At 39.9% G+C, this 21,068-nt stretch overlaps 1 protein-coding gene across 1 annotated transcript in view; it reads left to right on the plus strand.

Annotated features, from left to right (window-relative positions):
- Nucleotides 1-21,068, plus strand: part of MCTP2 (multiple C2 domains, transmembrane 2) — a 282,589-nt gene that overhangs the window by 126,352 nt on the left and 135,169 nt on the right. The window contains exons 12-13 of the mRNA XM_006870699.1: nucleotides 3,303-3,405; nucleotides 4,950-5,052. Of these exons, the coding sequence (XP_006870761.1) occupies nucleotides 3,303-3,405; nucleotides 4,950-5,052 (206 nt within the window). The remainder of the gene's footprint in view (nucleotides 1-3,302; nucleotides 3,406-4,949; nucleotides 5,053-21,068) is intronic.

The following is a 21,068-nucleotide window of genomic DNA, read 5'->3' on the forward strand; positions in this document are numbered from 1 at the left end:
GTGAGATCATACAGTATGCATCCTTTTGTGACAGATCCATTTTACTCCACGTAATGTTTTTCAAAGAACATCCATGTTGTAGCAAGTATAAGGACTTTATATCTCTTTATGGCAGAATAAGGTTGTGTTTTATGTATACCACATTTTACCTATCTAGTCATACCAAAGGCAGCATGGTAGTTCTGTAGGGATAAGTAATGGACTTTCAGCTACAAGGTCAGACGTTCAAGCCCAGAAAAAGAAAGATGTGGCTCTCGCTCATGCAAAAATTTACAGCCTCAGAAATCCCACACAGGATCGCTATGAGTCGGAAATGACTTCACAGCAGTCCTGGCAAGGTGCTGTAGGATAAATAGTCGGCTGCAATGTTGGTTTGAACGGCAAGGTCGGCAGTTCTAATCCACCAGCTGCTCCTCGGAAACTCTATACAGGGTTGCTGTGAGTTGGAACCTAATCGATGACACTTAACAGCAGCAACAATAACAGCAAAGATATCATTCATTGTTCAACAGAAGGAAACAGGCTAAATGCCCGTAAGATTGATTTTGATCTTGGGAGTGATAGTGTGGTTTGATGCAGGCTGTCCAGGTTCTGAAGACCTATGTTTCCAGTTTTCCCACTGTATATCTTAGAGAAGGGAGTCAGAATTCACTTTCTTCCATAGAAGCTGATTAGCCGGTACTACTTCTCTGTACTCTGGTGTTCAGGGACAATCAGATGCTTTTTTACTGGGAACCAGCCTCGACAAATTATTAGGAGGCTCTTGAAGGAGGATGTGGAGTCAGCTGAATGAATTATACGGAGTCAATGGGTTGTTTTGAGTCTCAGGTAGATGATGGTAATGATGACTTTCTCATTACTTCAAAAGTGTTGCTTCTTATATCCCATTTAGAATATACTATGATCTCACAATAGTCACGTACAAGCAGTTACAAATCAATCAAATATTATATTCTTACATCAGAGGTATAAGAGGAAAACAAGGTCATCAAACATTCCTGCGTCTCTACACTCCCTAGCCACTCCGATAAGTCTGTCCTCTGTAAGCGACTCTGTTTCTCTCTAATCCTCCCTAAAATGTCTTAATTTGGCCTTGATTTGTTTTTCTCTAATCCTTTTTAAATGTTAGGTTAATTTTAAACAAGGTTCTACATCTTAACTTCTAACTTTACCAACATCTATTATTTTCCATAGATTCATTAATTACAGCTCACAATCAAAAACATAATTTTAACTATAACTGGTCATACATATAATTGATTTAACAATAAAAACAAGAACATAAAAGTACCCTAAAGTTTCATAGTTAAGAACAAAGCAGTAATTCTCTTATACTAACAATTTCTCAAAACCTCTAATCAAATTTTTACTTCCATTCTTAAGCTCCCGCTGCCCTTGACTATTTTCTAAGCTGCTTTCTAAAGGCTTTAATGTCCTTGACTAAAACTACATGGAATGTTGCTTACAATTTTAAGCTTGAATTGCTGAAACTTTACCTAGTGTGGTTATCTCTAATGTTAAAACTTATTGTTAAAGTAAAAAACAATTTTTATAACTACATAAGATTGAATACGGTGTGAAAGTTAATGTTAATGTGAAAGTCAACTATTATAACGTGAGGTTTGTTTAAAGTATCTAATGATTATGCAAGATTTTCTAAAACTTCTTATAAGGATATCAGAAATAAACTATTTTTCCAAGGAACTAGAAACCATGGAGCCCCTGCATGAAATATCCCTTGTGGCTTTGCCAACCAAGGGGACATTCATTGTCGCTTTGCGAAGCAATGAACTTTTCATGCATAAGGCTTCTTGCTGTTCTGTCCCTTGGCAGGTTGGCGTCTGCCACTTTTTCTAAGACTTTTGTATCTAAATCATGGGAAGGAAAGATGCAGGAGAGTTTAGATTGGAGGCAGCAAGACTCTGGGACCAGGAAGAGAGTGCCTGGGATTCCAGGGCCCAGGGAAAGTCAAGTCCACACAAAGTTTTCGATTTCTAGTGATTTTCAAGTTTAATTCTCTAGCCTTTGCATTGACTATGTTACCTGTTGGATATTATTTTAATGAATCCTATTCTCTTTCACTTAGACAGGGACCATATCCACAATTCACAAATGTCAAACAAACCTGAGTTAGTCATTTATATCTATGGCTGGATAGTTGTCTACTAGTAACTGGGATAATTGTTAAGTGCTGTTGAGTTGTTCTGACTCATTGCAACCCTAGTATCACTAGGGTGTGGTGATGCAGGATAATGCACTGGACCCCAAGATCTGTTTGAACCTCAAGGTCAGCCGCTCCTTGGAAACCCTAGACAGGATTGCTATGAGTTGAAACCGATATGATGGCACTTAACAACAACAACAACAGAAGTCTTTAGCCACCCATCTAAAATTTCAGACTAGTCAAGTCAATGAAATCCCCTGTTTGATTGCAGTGCTTAGCTGGGTGTCTGCTTTCCTTCTTCCACAGAATCTTCATGGAGACTCCTGCTCATGGCAACCCCTTTGTTGATGAGTGGCTTCTCAGAGCTCTAGTTTACTGTGTACATTAGCTGTAGACTCTGTGACCTGGACCTGGACGGGAGGTCTGAAAGTCAAGTGGCCTGAGTAATCTCTGTGTTAGGGTCCTGCCTGCGATCCTTTGGCACCTCTTCTTATGCCCCCGACTCATTTGGTTCACCTGACATGTAAACTGGTCTTGCTGCCAAGTCCAGCAATGTGTTATGTCAGATGGACGTTATAGAATGCTTCCCTGGCAGTTTTAGTTCTACATCCCTCTAGCAGACTCAACAAAACCTATCACTGGAAGACCTAAGCTACGGAGCTCTATTCTAACATGATATCCAGGCATTAGAATCGACTGTTGCCAATCGGCAACAACCACTGGTCTTAGTTATAGGAGAATGTTTCTCGGTATATCTGTAAGTTTGCCTTAGAGAAAAATTAAGAAGGAAACAGAAATGTGCTTCATTTATAAAACAAAATGCAAAAATGGATTCCAATGCCAGAGACGCTCTTTCTTGTGAAATCTGTTGTGGTCATTAACTTTTCTCTGATCATCTGTTAGTCATGATCAGTTAAGTGACCTAACATTTCTCACTTGTAGGCTCTGCCTCCCTCCCCAATTCATTTGTGGGACACTCAGAAGGCTTGGTGGAAGGAGTCTCCCCCTCATTCTTTCAGCAAGCACAGTGCTATTTCTACAGAAGGGCTGCAAGAATTCTAGCTAGTCTGTGTTCATTCTTCCTCTGATACTTTGGAAACTCATTTGCTTTTGACCCCTCTCTGTGTTCTCTTGCCAGGAAAGAGTGATCCTTTTTGCCTATTGGAGCTAGGCAATGACCGACTTCAGACACACACCATTTACAAGAACCTCAATCCTGAGTGGAACAAAGTTTTTACATTGTAAGTGCTTTAGCCTCTGCACTATCAAGGGTGGATTTAATTTAGAAACAATTACCCCTGATTTGCTTGGCATAGGCTAGGACTCTAGAGTGGAACTGTTTGTCCATTTTTTATGTGCAGAGAGTGAATTGTATTGTTTTCTTCTTCTGAAACCCTTTTATCCTTTGATTTTATAAAGTGGGCTGTTAATAATAGAAGGGATCATTTTAAACTGCGAGGAAGTGTTAGGAGGCATTTGTAAAAGCGATCTTTTATAAGCTAAAGTAAACTGTAAGGATAGGGAGTCATCTGTGTATCCAAGTTAATTTGCTCTTGGGTTACAAATGGAGACCTGCCTTAAACTCAAGCTTGTGTGTTTTAAGATTATTTCAAAGCCCAGAGGCTAGTATTCTTATACAGTCTTTTGGAAAATACAGATTGACTATGAATTCTCAAAGATGCCCAAAGACTCCCTGTCCTCCAGTTTATTTGAGTGACTAGCCTATTCTTCAAACTCTTTCAAATTCAAGCAATAGAAAACTGGATATATTTATGTTTTCTGGCTTGCCTGGAGTTCCTGAGTGTTACAAATGGGCTAATCTGCTTAGCTGCTAACCAAAAGGTTGATTCCTGAGAAGAAAGGTGTGGCAATTGACTTGCAGAAAATTCTCCCATGTAATCACCATGAAGCATAATTCTACTGTAACACATGTGGGGTCAGGATCCATGCGGCAACAACTATTAAAAAAAAAAAAAAAAGTAGTTTTATGTTGTGAGTCATGTGATCACTCAGGGCAGGCTTTCTGTTGTCTTTGGGTGAAACAAGGTACGTTCTCATAACTGAAGAAGTGCACTCTACAGTATCTTCAGAGACAGAATTGTCAATGAGAGGATTAGCATCATTTGAATAGTCTGTTGAAATGATGGAAAGTGTTCAAGAATCTGTAAGAACTGGGTTTGCTCTGCTGAGCAGGTTCACAAATGGTCAACGGCAAGTTGTTGCTTGCCCAACATCTTGCCACTGACCCAGACCTTTTTTACTGTGGCTGTGATCTAGCTTCTCATCAGCAAAAATCATGTTTCCAAATAGGCATGAGATCTTGAGTATTTTACGTCTCAGTAAAAACAGGTTTTCTAGGTAGCTCACTGAATACTGATTTTGACCACTTTAAAATATGTAAATGTGATTTTTCATGTATTCAGAGTAAAGAGAGTACTATTTTGACTGTCCTCATTTGGAAACTACTTTGCAATCACTTTCTTTATATCCTCTTCCTTCTGCCTCCCTTTCTGTCTGTTTCTTTAACAGTCCTACCCTTGAGTGCATGCATATAGGGAAAATGTCACCGTAAAAAAGTTGACTTTTTTTTTTTTTTATAAGGATATTTGAATCTTCTATGATGGAAGGCTTGGGAATACAGTCAGTTTGATTTAATTTTTGGAATTTAATTAAATGGTAGTTTTATACTCCAAGGCATACAACTTAATTAGTGTTTTCCGATCTTCATGGAACAGACTTCATTTGTGGGTTTTGTGTATAATACACAGTGTGTTTCTTCTTTCAGCCCCATTAAAGATATCCACGATGTTTTAGAAGTGACAGTGTTTGATGAAGATGGAGATAAACCACCTGATTTTCTTGGAAAAGTTGCCATTCCCTTGTTGTCTGTAAGTTCCCTTTGTGAACAAACAATTTGTGAGTCATTTTACAGTTGACAGGTTCCTAGGGTCTAGAGTTACTTTATCTTCATCAGTCTACAAGGGAAAAAATAATCATCCCAGTTATTGCAAGGAACAACTTTTATATCTTATCCCTATCTAGCGTTGATTGGTGGCACAATCATTGAGCTCTTGACCGTTAATCAAAAGGTCACTGGTTCAAACCCACCCATCACTCCGTGGAAGAAGGTTGTGGCAGTCTGCTTCTGTATCTGGAGCCTTGGAAACCCTACAGGGAAGTTGTACTCTATTCTGTAAGGTTTTTTTGTGTCGAAAAGGACTCATGGCTGCAGATTTCGGTTTATCCAGTATTTTCATCAGTTTCAGATATAAAATTAAATACTTTTCTCTATGTTTGTGTAGTATTGAGTAAACTAACCAAGCATTTTGGCTAGATTATGCATCATAACTTGGATGTTTATGTTTGATTTTAAGGAATATATATGTATATCAGTTTAAACAGCAAGGTTGGTGGTTCAAACCTACAGCCACTCATTTGTGGCAGGGTCATTATGAGTCATTATGACAGCTCTCAACGACAATAATATATGTATATAAAATATGTATAATGTTGTTGTTGATGATGATATATACTATGGTGGTAGCTGTGTGCCATTGAGTCAGTTCCCACAGATAGTGACCCTTTATTGGCTTTCTGAGGCTGTAAATCTTTATGGGAGCAGAAAGCCTCAACTTTCTCCCATGGAGTGACTGGTAGATTTGAATATATATGGAATCCAGGGAGCACAGTGGATTGTTAGCTGGGCTGCAAACCACAAGGTTAGTAGTTCGAATCTCATAGTAGCTCCATGGGAGAAAGATGAAGATTTCTGCTTCTGTAAAGATTTAAGCCTACACAGGATTGCTATGAGTCAGAACCGACTCGGTGTCCCACCAACACCTTATATATATGTGTGTTGTTAAGTGCGATCAAGCTGATTCGTTTGTACTCATAATGAGAGACTGATAATGATTAACCTCCAAAATTGTGGTTCAAACTAACCATGAGATCCAGTGTTTGTCCCACAACATTATACCAGGTGTGTGTGTGTATGTGTGTGTGTGTGGTTAAATGCCGTTGAGTCAGTTCCAACTCGTAGTAACCCTCTATAGCATTTCTGAAAGAGTACATCTTTGCTAGGAGTCCTGGTGTGGCCCGGTAGTTACCCTACACTGGACTGCTAACTGCAGGGTCGGTGGTTCAAACTCACCAGTTGCTCCTTGAAAACCCTATACAGGGTCACTATGAGTTGGAACTTATTAGACAGCACTTAACAACAACATCTTTACAGAATCAGAAAGCCTCATCTTTCCCATGGAGTGACTGGTAAGCTCAAAGCACTGATCTTGTGTATCTCTGTCCACTGTTTACCCTACAGAGTCACTGTGATCATAGATATGTTGATGTTAAGTACTGTCGAGTTGGTTCCAATTCACAGCGACCTTGTATAGGATTTCCAAGGAGTGGCTGGTGGGCTTGAACTGCCGATTTTGTGGTTCAAACCAACCTTGCGGTCCAGCATGTATATACATGCAGATATAGATATAGATATAGATATATAGATATAAATAATACATAAGTATCTGTGACTGATTTTTCATTTAGTAATGAAAAACACAACATGTATTTCTTTATACCTCACTGAACATTTCTTCAAAGATTAATTACTTGTAATTATACATTTTTGTCAGTACTGCTAAAGACCATTTTCCCAAAAGTTCTTTCTTTTTAGTAGTAGTCATATTTGCTCTCATCCTCAAAAATGACTTTTTGAAAGAAAGCAGTGATTCTCTCGTAGATAAAGTAAGCTGCTTAAGTTCCTAGCACGAGCTGATACATCACCGTCACCTAAGAGAAGCTGATGCATAAACTTCTTAAACTAATTCAAAGAAGAAAATGTTACTCATTGCCTTTATATGAGAAAAGTAGGAAATTTGAGATTGAAATTTGCCGATTAATTGGACATCAACGTTCGTTACAAATGTACTCTTCTAGAAGACAGAATTTCAGTTTTTTATCCAACAATTAATACAATTGGTTGCATAATCCTTGTGGTACTCATTGACCAATGAGGCTTTACAGATTTCTTCCCAAAGACAGTTTTCCAAGGTGATTAGGACCTTCCCGTAGCTGGAGTAGTCTGTAATGTAACCATGAGATTAGTCAGGCTCGCATGGTGTTTACAGAGGGGGAAATGCAACACTGCTAACATCTCTTTATCTGGTTTGGATTGCTTTCTTAATATCTCCCTGCATTCTCCTATCCCTGATGTTACTTCAGGAGAGTGGCTGGAACAGCTGCTCCCTCACAGATCCTGCTCCTGCATAGCGTCCCCCGTGTCAACAAGGGCAGGTGGGCTCTCAGAGAGGATGTGGTGATTTGGGATTTCTTTTCTTCTTCTTCTTCTTTTTTTTTTTTTCTTTGCAATGTCAGTTATTCCAAAATGAATACCCACAACAAAACTGCTGGGCTCAGTTTTTGAGTACTGAAGAGAGAAACAGTAACCTCGTGCACTCTCTCTCTATGACATTTCTCGTTTTATTTTTTATAAATACTTCAGAAGCCTATTTCATTTATTGCTGCATGACAGCTAGCTACTTGGTGTCTTTGTAAACCTCCTTCTGCTTTGTATATAAAAGTTTTGTGTATTTTGTTTTCTGTCATTGCTTTCTTCTTTTCTTCCTTCTTTGTAATGTTTAATGTATGTGCTATTGAGCTAGAATGAAGAAATTTTGGTGTTGAAGGAGACTATTGAAAGTATCATGGACTGCAAAAAGAACAAGTAGATCTGTGTTGCAAGAAGTATAGCCAATATGCTCCTTAGAAGCCAGGATGGACAGACTTTGTCTCTCATACTTTGGACATATTATCAGGAGGGTCCCGTCGCTGGAGAAGGATATTATGTTTGGTAAACTGGAGGGTCAGAGAGAAAGAGGAAGAGCCCCGGTGAGATGGATTGGCACAGTGGCAGCATCAGCGGGCCTAGGACCAGGCAGTGTTTCATTCTGTTGTGCAGAGGATCGTGATGACTCAGTATTGACTCGATGGCATTTAACAATAACAACGCCCAGTCAGGGTTCTCAAACTTAGCACAGTTCACATTTTGGGACAAATACTTTGTGGGTAGGACTCTCCCTCCAGCACTTTGTAGGGTTTTTAGCAGATTCCTTGACCTCTCCTTATTGGATGCCAGCAGCAAATCCCTCCTCCACCACTTTTAAGACAATTGAGAATGTCTCCAGTCATTTTCAGATGTCCTGTGTGGGGCAAAGTCACTGCCAGTGGAAAATCACTGAGCTAAATTCATATGTTTCCGAAGACATAGTCTTCAGAGCATGAGGCAGAGGGATTTGGGACAGACCTGGTTTAACTGCAAGCAGCATTTCAGCATTTCAGTGATTAGAATGCTAACATTGGATAGTTCAGAAATACAGCCATGATGATAAGCACTGCACCAACATTGCAGGATCGAGTTTTGCAAGACCAATGACCTATGTCATGGAAGTCACTTTTCCAACAACGTCAATGCAGACTATACTCTTGAGCCTTATCAGGTGGAATAAACAGGAAGGAATCAGATGGGCTAAATCTGTGGGAAGAGAAGCTCAATATGATCAGTCAGAAGAAAGCTAGCAGCTGACTGTAAGATAGGTCATCAGTTCCTCATATGCAAGTTCAAGTTCAAGCTGAAGAAAATTAAAGCAGGTCCACAAGAGTCAAAATAGGACGTTGAGTCTATCCCACCTGAATTAGACACCATCTAAAATATAGATTTGATGTATCAATGCTAATAACTGAAGACAAGAAGTTGTGAGATGACATCAAGGACATCATCCATGAAGAAAACAAAAGGTCATTAAAAAGACCTCTTGACTAATTGCGATTGTTACATCTGTAAAAGTAAAAATTTTGTAACATAAAGCGGGGAGTAATAATCTTACATTTCAGGAATAGAGAACCCTAGCACCATCAAGGGAGAAGCACATGAGCAAAATGTGGGACCCTACCGAGAGAAGCAGAGACACCAGAGATGGAGTCAGAGATGGGGACATGGAGAGAAAGAGTAGCTGAGGACTCTAGACTCATGGAAAGAGAGGGACTGGGTACTGGCAGCCAGGAGACAGACATGCAGAATGTGCTCTTGGGTTTTACTTAATGATTGTTTTTGTGTACATAAAAAACAAACAAACAAACAAACAAAAAAACAAAAAAGAGAGGGAATAAAAGCAGATACTGTTGAATGCTGATGCATGGAGGGGATTGTAATCATCGCAATGAAACAAAATATGATAGGATGAGTGTAAAGCTGATGTTGTCCCATGTGAACTATTATTCAATTCACAACAAAAACTTAAAAAAAGAAAAGACAGGAAAGAAAGAAAAGACCAGATTGGATGTCAGAAGAAACTCTGAAATTTGCTCTTGAATGTAGAGAAGCTAAAACAACTGGAAGAATGAATGAAGTGTAAGAACTGAGCAGAAGATTTCAAGGAGCAGCTCCCCAAAGAAAGTCAAGTATTATAATGGAGGTGCAATGATCTGGAATTAAAAGGCCAAAAGGGAAGAACATTCTCGGCATTTTTCAAGCTGAAAGTACTGAAGAAAAAATTCAAGCCTCGAATTCTATGTTTGAAGGAAAACTATTGAACGATGCAGGAAACACCAAAAGAAGATGGAAGAAAGGATGACTGTAAAGCTGTTGTTCTCCCATGTAAACTATCACTCAATTCACAATAAAAACTTTTTTTAAAAAAGGAAGAAGAAGATGGAAGGAATCCTCTATTTATGGTTCAGAGAGTCTTCATGGACTCAGTATCAAAAAGAATTGGTCAACATCCAGCTATTTCAGGAAGTAGCATGTAGTCAACAACTGAAGAAAAAGTCCAAGTTGCACTGAAGGTGTTAGCCAGAAGGCTTCAGGAATTGACAGAAAACCAATTAAGATGTTTTTAAAAAAATGTATGAACTCACTCATTTATGCCAAGGCATTTGGAAGGCAGCTACCCAGCCAGCCAATTGGAAGAGATTCATATTTGTGCCTATTCCAAAGAAAGGTGATCTAACATAATACTGAAATTATTGAACAATATCATTACTATCACACTGAAGTAAAAGTTTGCTGAAGATGTACAATTACATAGACAAGGAAGTGCCAGAAATTCAAGGCAGATACAAAAGAAGGCATGGAATGAAAGAGATCATTGCTAATATTAGATGAATTTTGACTGAGAACAGCCAAAAATGTTTACCTGTGTTTCACAGACTATGCTAAAGCATCCAACTCTTTGGATCATAACAAACCATAGAAAGAATTGTGAAGAATGGAAATTCCAGAATTCTTAGACATGGAAGTTTACTTTGGAGATGTCGTTAGGAGGGACAAGACTCTGAAGAAGGACATGATGCTAAGAAAAGTAGAAGGTCAGTGAAAAAGAGGAATACCCTAAATGAGATGGCTTTACACAGAAGCTTCAACAATGGATTCAGACAGAGCAGTCGTAAGGATGTTGCAGGATCAGGCATTGTTTCATTCTGTTCTGTATAGGACTGTGTAGTCAGAACTAATGTGACGGCATACAGCAACATCCATAGCGTGTGTGGTAGACTGTGCCCTCATCTTTTCATCCATGTATCTACCAGTGTCTGCTTAATATCAGACATGGTTTTACATGATGATGTTCTAACGGTGACAACAGTGAACTCTTTCCTCTCTTAGAACTTCTATTATGGTTGCGGAAGACAATACAGAAATCAAATGAATGCAGAATGCATCACATTTGGTGACAGTTGCTATGGAGAAAATAACACAGAAAGGCAGCAACCAGCGTATGTGGGGAGGAAAGAAAAAGTGATGCACTTTTTCATTGAGTTATAGGAGGAGCATTGGACGGAGGTGAGCGAGAGCCATGTGGATATTTGGGGAAACACATCCAGGCAAAAATCTTGATGTTCACAGGTTGTCAGGTAAGCCCTTGCCTGCTGAGTTCCAGAAAAGCAGGTAGGTCAATGTGGATGGGACTGCATGACCAGGTGTTTAGAGTAGCCGTCACAGGAGCAATTGTGTTAATGATTAACATACTTGACTGCTGACACAACATTTGGAGGTTCAAGTCCACCCAGACATACTTTGGGATAATGCCATGGTGATCTGTTTCTGAAAAATCACCCACTGAATACACCATGTAAAGTTGAAAACAAGTCTACTCTGACACACGTGGGCTCACTATGAGTCAGAATTGATTCAACCCACCTAACAAGTGATGGTGATGGTGTGCCCACTCACAGGAGGGAATAAAGGCAAGACAGATATCTGTGATAACTTTAAATCTGATGAAATAGCAGCTCAGTTAATCCAACTGACCATCCTGTCCACGTTACGTCTACAAGGGGATGTTTCCGATGATGATGCCAGTGATGAAAAAAAGGACCACCGGTGTGAACAGTAAAGTGCTGAGACCATCCCCCTGTTACTCGTGAAGATCAGACACAGGACTGTTGCTCTGTGCCAACTTCCTCACCCAACAAACTTCCTCACAGAAGCATCTTTTCTCCTCTCAAAGCCTCAGACTTTCACCTGGTCACCGCTTACATTTTTCTGTGGAGTCCTGGTGTGGTGCTGTGGGCTAATGCATCAGACTGCAAAGTTGTTTGAACTGCAAGGTCGGTCATTCAAACTCACTAGCTGCTCCTTGGAAACCCTATACAGGGTCGTTATGGGTCGGAATCGACTTGACGGCACTTAACAACAACAACACGTGGCTTAAGTTTCATCCAGAAAAGAATTAAAAAATTTAGATAATCTTGGCATTTTTGTCTTTGATGTACCTATGCTTACAATTTTATTTATTTCTACATTACGTGTTTCATAATTTTCTGTTTGAATTCATTTATACATCTATGTTTTGAATCCGTAAAGTCTAAAAGTGTGAAGGATATTGATTGATTTTTGGTGAATGATGGGCACTCACTGGGAGATTTCAAGCCAGGGAGTGATTTATTTTGTTTAGGTTTACATCATTACATATGACAGCCAAGGTTTGTGTGTCCCACCATTAGCTCTCTGGGACCAGACAGGTCCTTGTAAATATGGCATGGTCCACAGGGTATTCCCCTTGTGGTGGTGTGAATTGTTCAATATGGCTTTTCTAGCTATGGTCTTTGTAATTCCCACCAAATGGTTGGCTAGGACCATGCAGATTGGGGGTATTTCTTCTTCTCATGATGCAGCTGGTGGAGAAAGAAGTAAGAGGATTATAGAATTCAGTTGTGAGTAATTGCTGACAGGGTTAATTATGATAGCAGGATTAATGATAATTTCCTATCTAAGGAAAGGATTGGTCATTTTTGTCATCCGGCTTTGTATAAGATGAACCGTCACAGAAGTCAATGGGGGGATTGCAGTACCGTCAAAAACGAAGAAGCAGGAGTGGAGTGTATCGTTTGTCCCTCCTTGGGGACAAATCCAGGGACAGAAAACTGTGACATCAGAGAAGTGGCAGAGGAGGAGCAGCAGAACCAAGAGCCACACACAAGACTGACAAGGACAACTTGGCCCATGAACCAAGTGAAGCTGAGAGCCTTCAGGCTAAACTCGAACTTGGGAAGCTGGGTTTGCTGCCCCATGAAGCTTCAGCTGAACATCTTCGAGCTGAGGCTTGCATGGGTGTGGAGTCTGCATGGTTCGGGCCTTTATCAGCATTACCTGAGCAGGGCAGGGGCCAAAGACCCGAGAGAGAGGCTTACCTGCAAGAACAGCTGAAGAGAGCTATCCTGACCAAAAGAACTGTGTCTAAGTGATTTCTGATCTTTAATTGTAACATTTTAACTTCCTTAATAAAGTTCTTGGAGTCCTGGTGTGACATTGTAGGACATGTACTAGGCTACAAACCACAAGGTGGGCAGTTCAAACCCATCTGCCACCAAGTTGGTTCTGAATCATAATGAGCCTGTATAGAGTTTCGGAGGCTGTGCATCTTTATGGGAGCAGAAATCCTTATCTTTCCCCCTCTAAGCGGCTGGTAGGTGTTCACCTTGTGGCCAGCAGGCTAGCTCATAATCCACGATGCTACCAGGGCTCTTTGGAAACCCTATACAGGGTCGTGATGACTTGTAACTGACTCTTCGACACTGAAAAACACCACCCAAAAGTTCATATTCCTGAGTATAATCTGTGAGTTTTATGAATTATTGAGCCCAGAGGAAAAGTGTAGAGTATGGTGGGGGAGCGGTTGGTATCAAAACTGGTAAGGAAGGCAGCAGGGTGGAGACATGTCTGATCACAGCCTCATGGTTATCTGCCTCAGGCTGATGTGACCTTTTATTCTCTTGTGATGTCAGTAGAGGTCACACATCACCCCGCACCCCTTTTTATACTGTTAGGGATTTGCTGAGGAATATTGTGCTAATAACAGATGTTTCTGCTGTCATGGGTTATTTTAAATGAATCTGAATTCTGTATCATTTCTGATTCCCAGTAATTGGGATAATCACATTTTCAGTGGATCGTTACGGCCTCTTCCTAACAATGAGAGGTCCACACAAAACTTGAAATTCCCTAGCTATCCACTGCCCCTCACTGCAGTATAGATGCATATCAGGTAAATGGTGGGTTGTGATTGTTTTACCAATCTGGGAAAATTGGAAGTTGTCAAAAATGAAATGGAACGCATAAACATCGATATCTTAGGCATTAGGGGGCTGAAATGGATTGGTATCGGCCATTTTGAATCTGATGACCATATGGTTTACTATGCCGGAAATGACAAATTGAAGAGGAATGGTGTTGCATTCATTGTCAAAAAGAACATATCCAGATCAGTCATGAGGTACAACACTGTCTGTAATAGGATAATATCCATGTGCCTACAGGGAAGCCCGCTTAATACCACTATTATTCAAATTTATGCACCAACCACTAAAGCCAGTGAGGATGAAATAGAAGAATTCTACCAACTTCTTCAATCTGAAATCAATCAAACATGCAATCAAGATGTATTGATCATTAATGGGGATTGGAATGCAAAGGTTGGGAGCAAAGGACCAGTAGTTGGAAAATTTGGACTTGGTGATAGAAATGATGCTGGAGAATGCATGATAGTTTTCTGCAAAACCAGAATTCTGTTCATTTCAAATACCTTCTTTAGGCAGCATAAGAGACAACTATACACAAAGACCTCACCAGATGGAATACATAGAAATCAGACTGACTACATCTGTAGAAAGAGAAGATCGGGGGAAAGCTCCATATCGTCAGTGAAAACAAGGCCAGGGGCAGACTGTGGAACAGACCATCAATTGCTCATATACAAATTCAAACTGAAGCTGGAGAAAATAAAAACAAGTCCACGAGAGCCAAAATATGACCTTGAATATATGCCACCTGAATTTAGAGATCATCTGAAGAACAGATTTGATACATTAAACACTAAAGACCAAAGACCAGAAGAGTTGTGGGATAACATTAAGAACATCATACATGAAGAAAGCAAAAAGTAATTAAGAAGACAGCAAAGAAGGGAAAGGATAAAATGGATGTCAGAAGGGACACTGAAACTTGCTCTCCAGTGTAGAGATGCAAAAGCAAATGGAAGAAATGAGGAGGTCCAAGAGCTGAATAGAAATTTTCAAAGATCAGCTCGAGAAGGTAAAGCCAAGTATTACAACAAAGTGTGCAAAGATCTGGAATCAGAAAACCAAAAAGGAAGAACATGCTCAGCATTTCTCAAGCTGGGGGAACTAAAGAAAAAGTTCAAGCCTCGACTTGTTATTGAAAGATTCTCTGGGCAAATTATTGAATGATGCAGAAAGCATCAAAAGAAGATGGCAGGAATACACAGAGTCACTATACCAAAAGGAAATGGTTAATGTTCAACCATTTCAAGAGGTAGCATATGATCAAGAGCCAATGATACTGAAGGAGGAAGTCTAATGTTCTTTGAAGGAATTGGCAAAGAATAAGGCAACAGGAAGGAACTGATGGAATAAAAATTGAAATCTTTCAAGAAAGTGGGATGGCACAGGAGGCACTCGCTCAGCTATGCCAAGAAATTTGGATTGCAACTCCCATCTGACTGACTGATTGGAAGAGATCCATATTTGTACCCATTTCAAAGAGAGATGACCAACTGAATGTTGAAATCATCTGACAATCTCTTTGAGATCCCATGCAAGTAAAGTTTTACTAAAGGTAATACAGAAACTGCAAACATACATTGACAGAGAAGTTCCAGAGGGTCAAACCAGATTCAGAAGAGGCTGTGGAATGAGGGATATCTTTACTGATGTCCAATGGATCTTGGCTAAAAGCAGAGAATATCAGATAAATGTTTACCTGTGCTTTATTGACTACACAAAGTATTTCAATTGTGTGGATCATGACAAACTATGGACAACATTTTGATGTATGAGTATTCCGGAACTCTTAATTGTGCTCATGAGGAATCTGTACCCGGTTCAAGAGGCAACTGTTCGAACAGAACATGGTAACACTGAATGGTTTAAAATTAAGAAAGGTATGTGACAAGATTATATTCTTCACCATACTTATTCAACCTGTAGGCTGAGCAAATAATACAAGAAGCTGGGTTCTATGAAGAAAAACGTGGCATCAGGATAGGAGGAAGACTCGTTAACAACCTGTGCTATGCAGATGATACAACCTTGCTTGCTGAAAGTGAAGAGGACTTAAAACATTTACTGATGAAGATCAAAGAGCACAGCCTTTGGTATAGATTACATCTCAATGTAAAGAAAACAAAAATCCTCACCATTGGATCAATAAAAAGCATTCTTATCAATGGAGAAAAGATTGAAGTTGTCAAGGACTTCATTCTTCTTGGATCAACTATCAACACTCACAGAAGCAGCAGTCAAGAAATCAAACGACGTATTGCATTAGGCAAATCTGCTGCACAAGACCTTTTTAAATTGTTGAAGAGCCAGGATGTCAGCTTGAGGACTAAGGTGCACCTGACCCAAGCCATGGTATTTTCAATAACCTCATATGCATGCGAAAGCTGGACAGTGAATAAGGAAGATCGTAGAAGAATTGATGCCTTTGAGTTATGATGTTGGAGGAGAATACTGAAAGTGCTCATGGGCTGCCAAAAGAACCAATAGATCCATTTTGGAAGAAGTGCAGCCAGAGTGCTCCTTAGAGGCCAGGATGACCAGGCTTCATCTGTCATACTTCAGACATGTTGTCAGGAGGGACCAGTCACTGGAGAAGGTTATCATGTTTGGTAAGGTGAAGGGTCAGAAAAAAGAGGGAGACCCCCAATGAAACAGATTGGCTAAGTGGCAGCATCGATGGACTCAAGCATGGCAACGGCAGTGAGGTTGGCCTAGGATCAGACAGTGTTTAGCACTGCTGTGCATAGGGTCACTGTGAGTCGGTACCAACTCGATGGCACCTAACAACAAATTGTTTTACTGATTATTCCATTTTCAAATAATACCGGATACGTTGAGAAGGTGTGTTTTAATAGCTATTTATTTAGATCTAGATTGTCTCCTTTTCTTATCGTTGTTTAGTAGTTCTGTCAAACAATGCTTAACTAACAAAGTCTGTGCTGTGTCCTTACCTAGGTCAAATAATTAATTCTCTAATAACCTATGCAGTCATGTTTTGTTACTATGTCTATTTGTAAATGTGTGAATGGCAGTACAGAAGGATTCCACAACTGGCTCTGGGTTCTGTTGTTGGTGTAATAGAAATAGGGAAATCCTGGTGTGGCACTGTAGGATCAGCACTGAACTGCAAACCCCTAGGTCAGTAGTTCAAACCCACTAGCTGCTCCTTAAAAATCCTATACAGGGTGGCTATGAGTTGGAACATACATAGTAGTAACAGCAACAAGAGTCTAGCATCAGGATTAACCGGAGCTTCTAATGTTATGTTAAGCTATCTAATAGTAAGGAGCTCTGGTAGCGTAGTGGTTACGAATCGGGCTGCGAACCTGAAGGTCAGCGGTTCGAAACTACCAGCCGCTCCACGGGAGAAAGATGAGGCTTTCTACTCCCGTAAAGATTTACACCCTCGGAAACCCTGTACAGGGTCGCTATGGGTCGGAACCGACTCGACGGCACTTAACAACAACAACATCTAATAGTAACCATCAAATGAATATTATGAAAAAATCTATCATCAAGTATCTCTTTCGTATAGTCACTGTGTTAAGTGTGGTAAGCAGAAAACAGAATTGATGAGTCCCATATTTTGTTGAGGTGGTGCCCATGGGAGGAGCCCACACAGGCCTGAATATTAAGGGTCATACAAAAGAAGCAAGTAAGTGGGAAGAAGGGAGGCAGATTTCACTCTAGAAAGACTGTAGGAGACAGTATTTCAGGAATGTCAGGGAGGAGTAGGCTTCTGATCTTTACAGAAAGGGAAGGACAAGAGTGATACATGGCAGGCAGTGTGAGTATTGGAGCAGAGGTTTTGGAACAGCCCCTCTCTGGGAAGAAGAAGGGCTGAGTGCCTGGGCCTCATGAGCAGGGAGTGTGCAGATGGAGGGCGAGTCCTAAAGGGTTTATCAAGAGTTTGGGTTTTACTCAATTACTGGGGGAGTCCTCAGGCTTTTGCCCTGAAATTGGTGTCGTTCTCTAGAAGAAAATGATTTTTACAGTGTGAAGCAAGAGTCTCTAAGTAACAGTGAAGACTCATTCAACACAAATAATCATCATCAATTGTGATGCCAGAAGGCATTGGAGGGATTGGTTAATAAGACCCCCAGAGTTCAGCATCAGAGAGATGATAGACTAAGTGAAGAGTTTGCTGTTTGATTTTTATAGAAGAGTCATTGAACTGGACCCCATGGTTCTGTGCTCTGTTTCTATGGAAATGTTAACAGTTGTTGATTGTTGTTGATATCACTGAGTTGAGATGTCTGCTCTCGGGGCTGTGGAATCCATTCTGACGCCGAACGATCCTGTATAGCATTTCCCAGGAATGTCTAGTAGGTTTGAACCGGTGACCTTGTAGTTAGTAATCCAGTGCGTATTCTACAGCCCCATTCTAGGACTCCATGTTTACTGGTGTTGCTGTTGTTAAATGCCATCGAGTCACTTCTGACCCACAGCGACCTTCTGTAGGGTTTCTGAGATACTTCTGGTAAGCTTGAGCCACCGACTTTGTGGTCCATCTCCTCACAGCACCAGACTAGGATTCCATGTTAACAGTGGGTAGCAATAGAGTTCATATTTAAAAATTAAAAAGTGTATTTCTTAGAGAAGAGTGGGAATAAAATTTATGAGATTGCATTTCCTTTATGCCAGTCATAAAGTAAAATTTGATTGTCTCAGTTTTAAAGAAAATGCAAAACCACATTTATAAATAACTAAGTATAAAGCAGGGAACCTATTTGAACTTCTAAGTTCACTCAAAATGATACCATGCTAAGTGAAATTGAATCTGTTAAACAAAGATCCTGTTCTGAGTTGGCTGTATCTTGTAAATCAGTATGAACATGCTGTGGGCCTGTTGATCCATCTAGAATCCATGTATTAAAGTAGTATGTTTATTGTTGTCATGTGCCGTGGAGTCGGTTCCAACTCATAGCGACCCTGTACAGGGTTGCCGAGGCTGTAAATCTTTACGGGAGCAGAAAGCCTCATCTTTCTCCCACGGAACAGCTGATAGTTTCGAATTGCTGACCTTGTGGTTCGCAGCCCAATTCGTCATATATGTTTATTAGTGGTAATTAATTTTGAAGTATGTACCTATGCATTTGTTTTGTTTGTTTAGTGCTGTAGTATGGGTTCTGACTCATAGTGACTCTATATCTAGGGTTTCCGAGGAACAGCTGGTGGGTATGAACAGCCGACCTTGTTGTTTGCAGTCCAGTGCTGATCCTACAGTGCCACACCAGGCGTCCATATATATGCTTGTTATTGTTGTTATTGTTGTTGTGTGATGTTGAGTCAGTCTCTAATCATAGCGACCATGTATTGGGTTTCCAAGGCACGGCTGGTGAACTTGAACTGCTGGCTTTATGGTGCAAACTGACTTTACAGTCCATCACATTAACACACAGCTTCAACCCAGGACTAGATATCTATAAGTCAGAATTGCAAGAATTCAGACAAGTCAGTTATCTTCACCTATATTTGATATCAGTTCAATTTACTTATGAATACTTGATAAAAAATGATTACATATATGAAAACTTTCAAACTATATACTTATGATTAGAAAGAGAAATTGCAATTTGAATGCATTATAATTTGAAGATTTCTAATTTTGTCATTTCCATGCTGTTGCTTTAATCTCTAATAGCAAAAATGCATGATTAAAAAAATAAACACATTTTAGAATTTTAAAACAGTGAGATAGAACATATTTTCTACTAAGAACTAGATGATTCAGCAGATTTCCTTAATATTACCATTCTCAGTGCATGTGAAAGTTAGATAATAAATAAGGAAGACTGTATAAGAATTGATTCCTTTGAACTAGGGTGTATGCAAAGAATATTGCATATACCACAGACTTCCGGAAGAATGAACAAATCTGTCTTGGACGGAGTAGAGCCAGAATTCTTCTAAGGAACAAGGATGGCAAGACTCTCATGGGCTTTGGACTTGTCAGGAGGGACCAGTCCCTGAAGAAGGGCTCATACTTGACAAAGGAGATGTTGAATGGGATGGCTCTCATGGGCTTTGGACTCGTCAGGAGGGACCAGTCCCTGAAGAAGGGCTCATACTTGACAAAGGAGATGTTGAATGGGATGGATTTACAGTGATTGTAACAATAGCCTCAAACCTATCACTGATTCTGAGGATGCTGCCGCAGGACTGCGTTGTGTGGTACCTTCTGTTGCACATAAAGTCACTATGAATCGAAATCGACTCGGCAGCACCGAAGAACAGACATCATGATTTAGGGATCCTGTGTCCATAGAGAAAATCAGAGCAGATTGTTCTCATCTGTGTGATTTCTTTTAATTCCAGCACACTATTACTCTCTCTATGGTATCCAATGGGCCAATTAAAGAAGATTTTGAAAATCGTTAGTGACTTAATCTGTAAAATACGAAAACCATTATTTATTGATATTTTCCAATCTTAAAAAAAAACAAATCTGCGGCAGTTTAATGAGGATGGGCAATTTTAAACAAATGCAGGTTCTTTTGTGTAAGCCAAATCAGCATCCATCCATACTCAGTCACTCTAGAGCCCCGATGTTCACAATAACTAGCTGCACCAATAACAGTTTCACTTAATTAGTTTTATGGGACAAATTTTCTATAATTGCTTAGACCAAATAAATGTCCACGCAAGTCTTCATTTGCATTTCCAATTAAGAAATGGTCCAAGTTTCACCCATGTTGGCAAGCCCTGGGCTTTGCGTATTATAATGGACATGCTCAAATATACTCCTTTAGGCCATTGCTGAAATGTTCATTAAAATAAATATTTGATGGTTAACATTGCAGTAATATTATGGGCAAATAGCCACAATTAAAAATACATATACTCTCATGTTGTCAAGATCTGGCCACTTAGAACATGGGATTTGGGCAGAGCTCCCATGTGAAAACTTGGTGCCCTGGGGAGTGAAAGGGAGATAGAGATAAGTCTTGTGAGAGATTATTTGATAACAAGTCTGGAATCTCAGTATATATCGAGCTGAAATGGCAATGTTTGTTTTTAAAGCGGTGATTATGTAGATACCTAAGAGGACATTTGCCATTTTAGCATTTTACAATTTGTTGACATCACCACTACCCATTTCCAAAATTGTCTATCACCCTTACCAGAGCCAAGTGTCTCCTAAGCAGTGACTATAGTATGCTTTAGTCTCTAGATGTTTACCTTGGTATCTGGGATCGTACACTTTCTGTCCTTTGGTGGCTGTTAGATTTCCCTCAGTTTAATGTTTAGAAGGTTCATCCATGTCGTAGCATGTATCAGGACTTCATTCCTGTGCCTAAGAGTAATATCTATAATATATAAAAGAGTAATA

The sequence above is a fragment of the Chrysochloris asiatica genome, unplaced genomic scaffold (genome assembly GCF_000296735.1).
Source record: "Chrysochloris asiatica unplaced genomic scaffold, ChrAsi1.0 scaffold00148, whole genome shotgun sequence".
In the NCBI taxonomy this organism is placed as follows: domain Eukaryota; kingdom Metazoa; phylum Chordata; class Mammalia; order Afrosoricida; family Chrysochloridae; genus Chrysochloris; species Chrysochloris asiatica.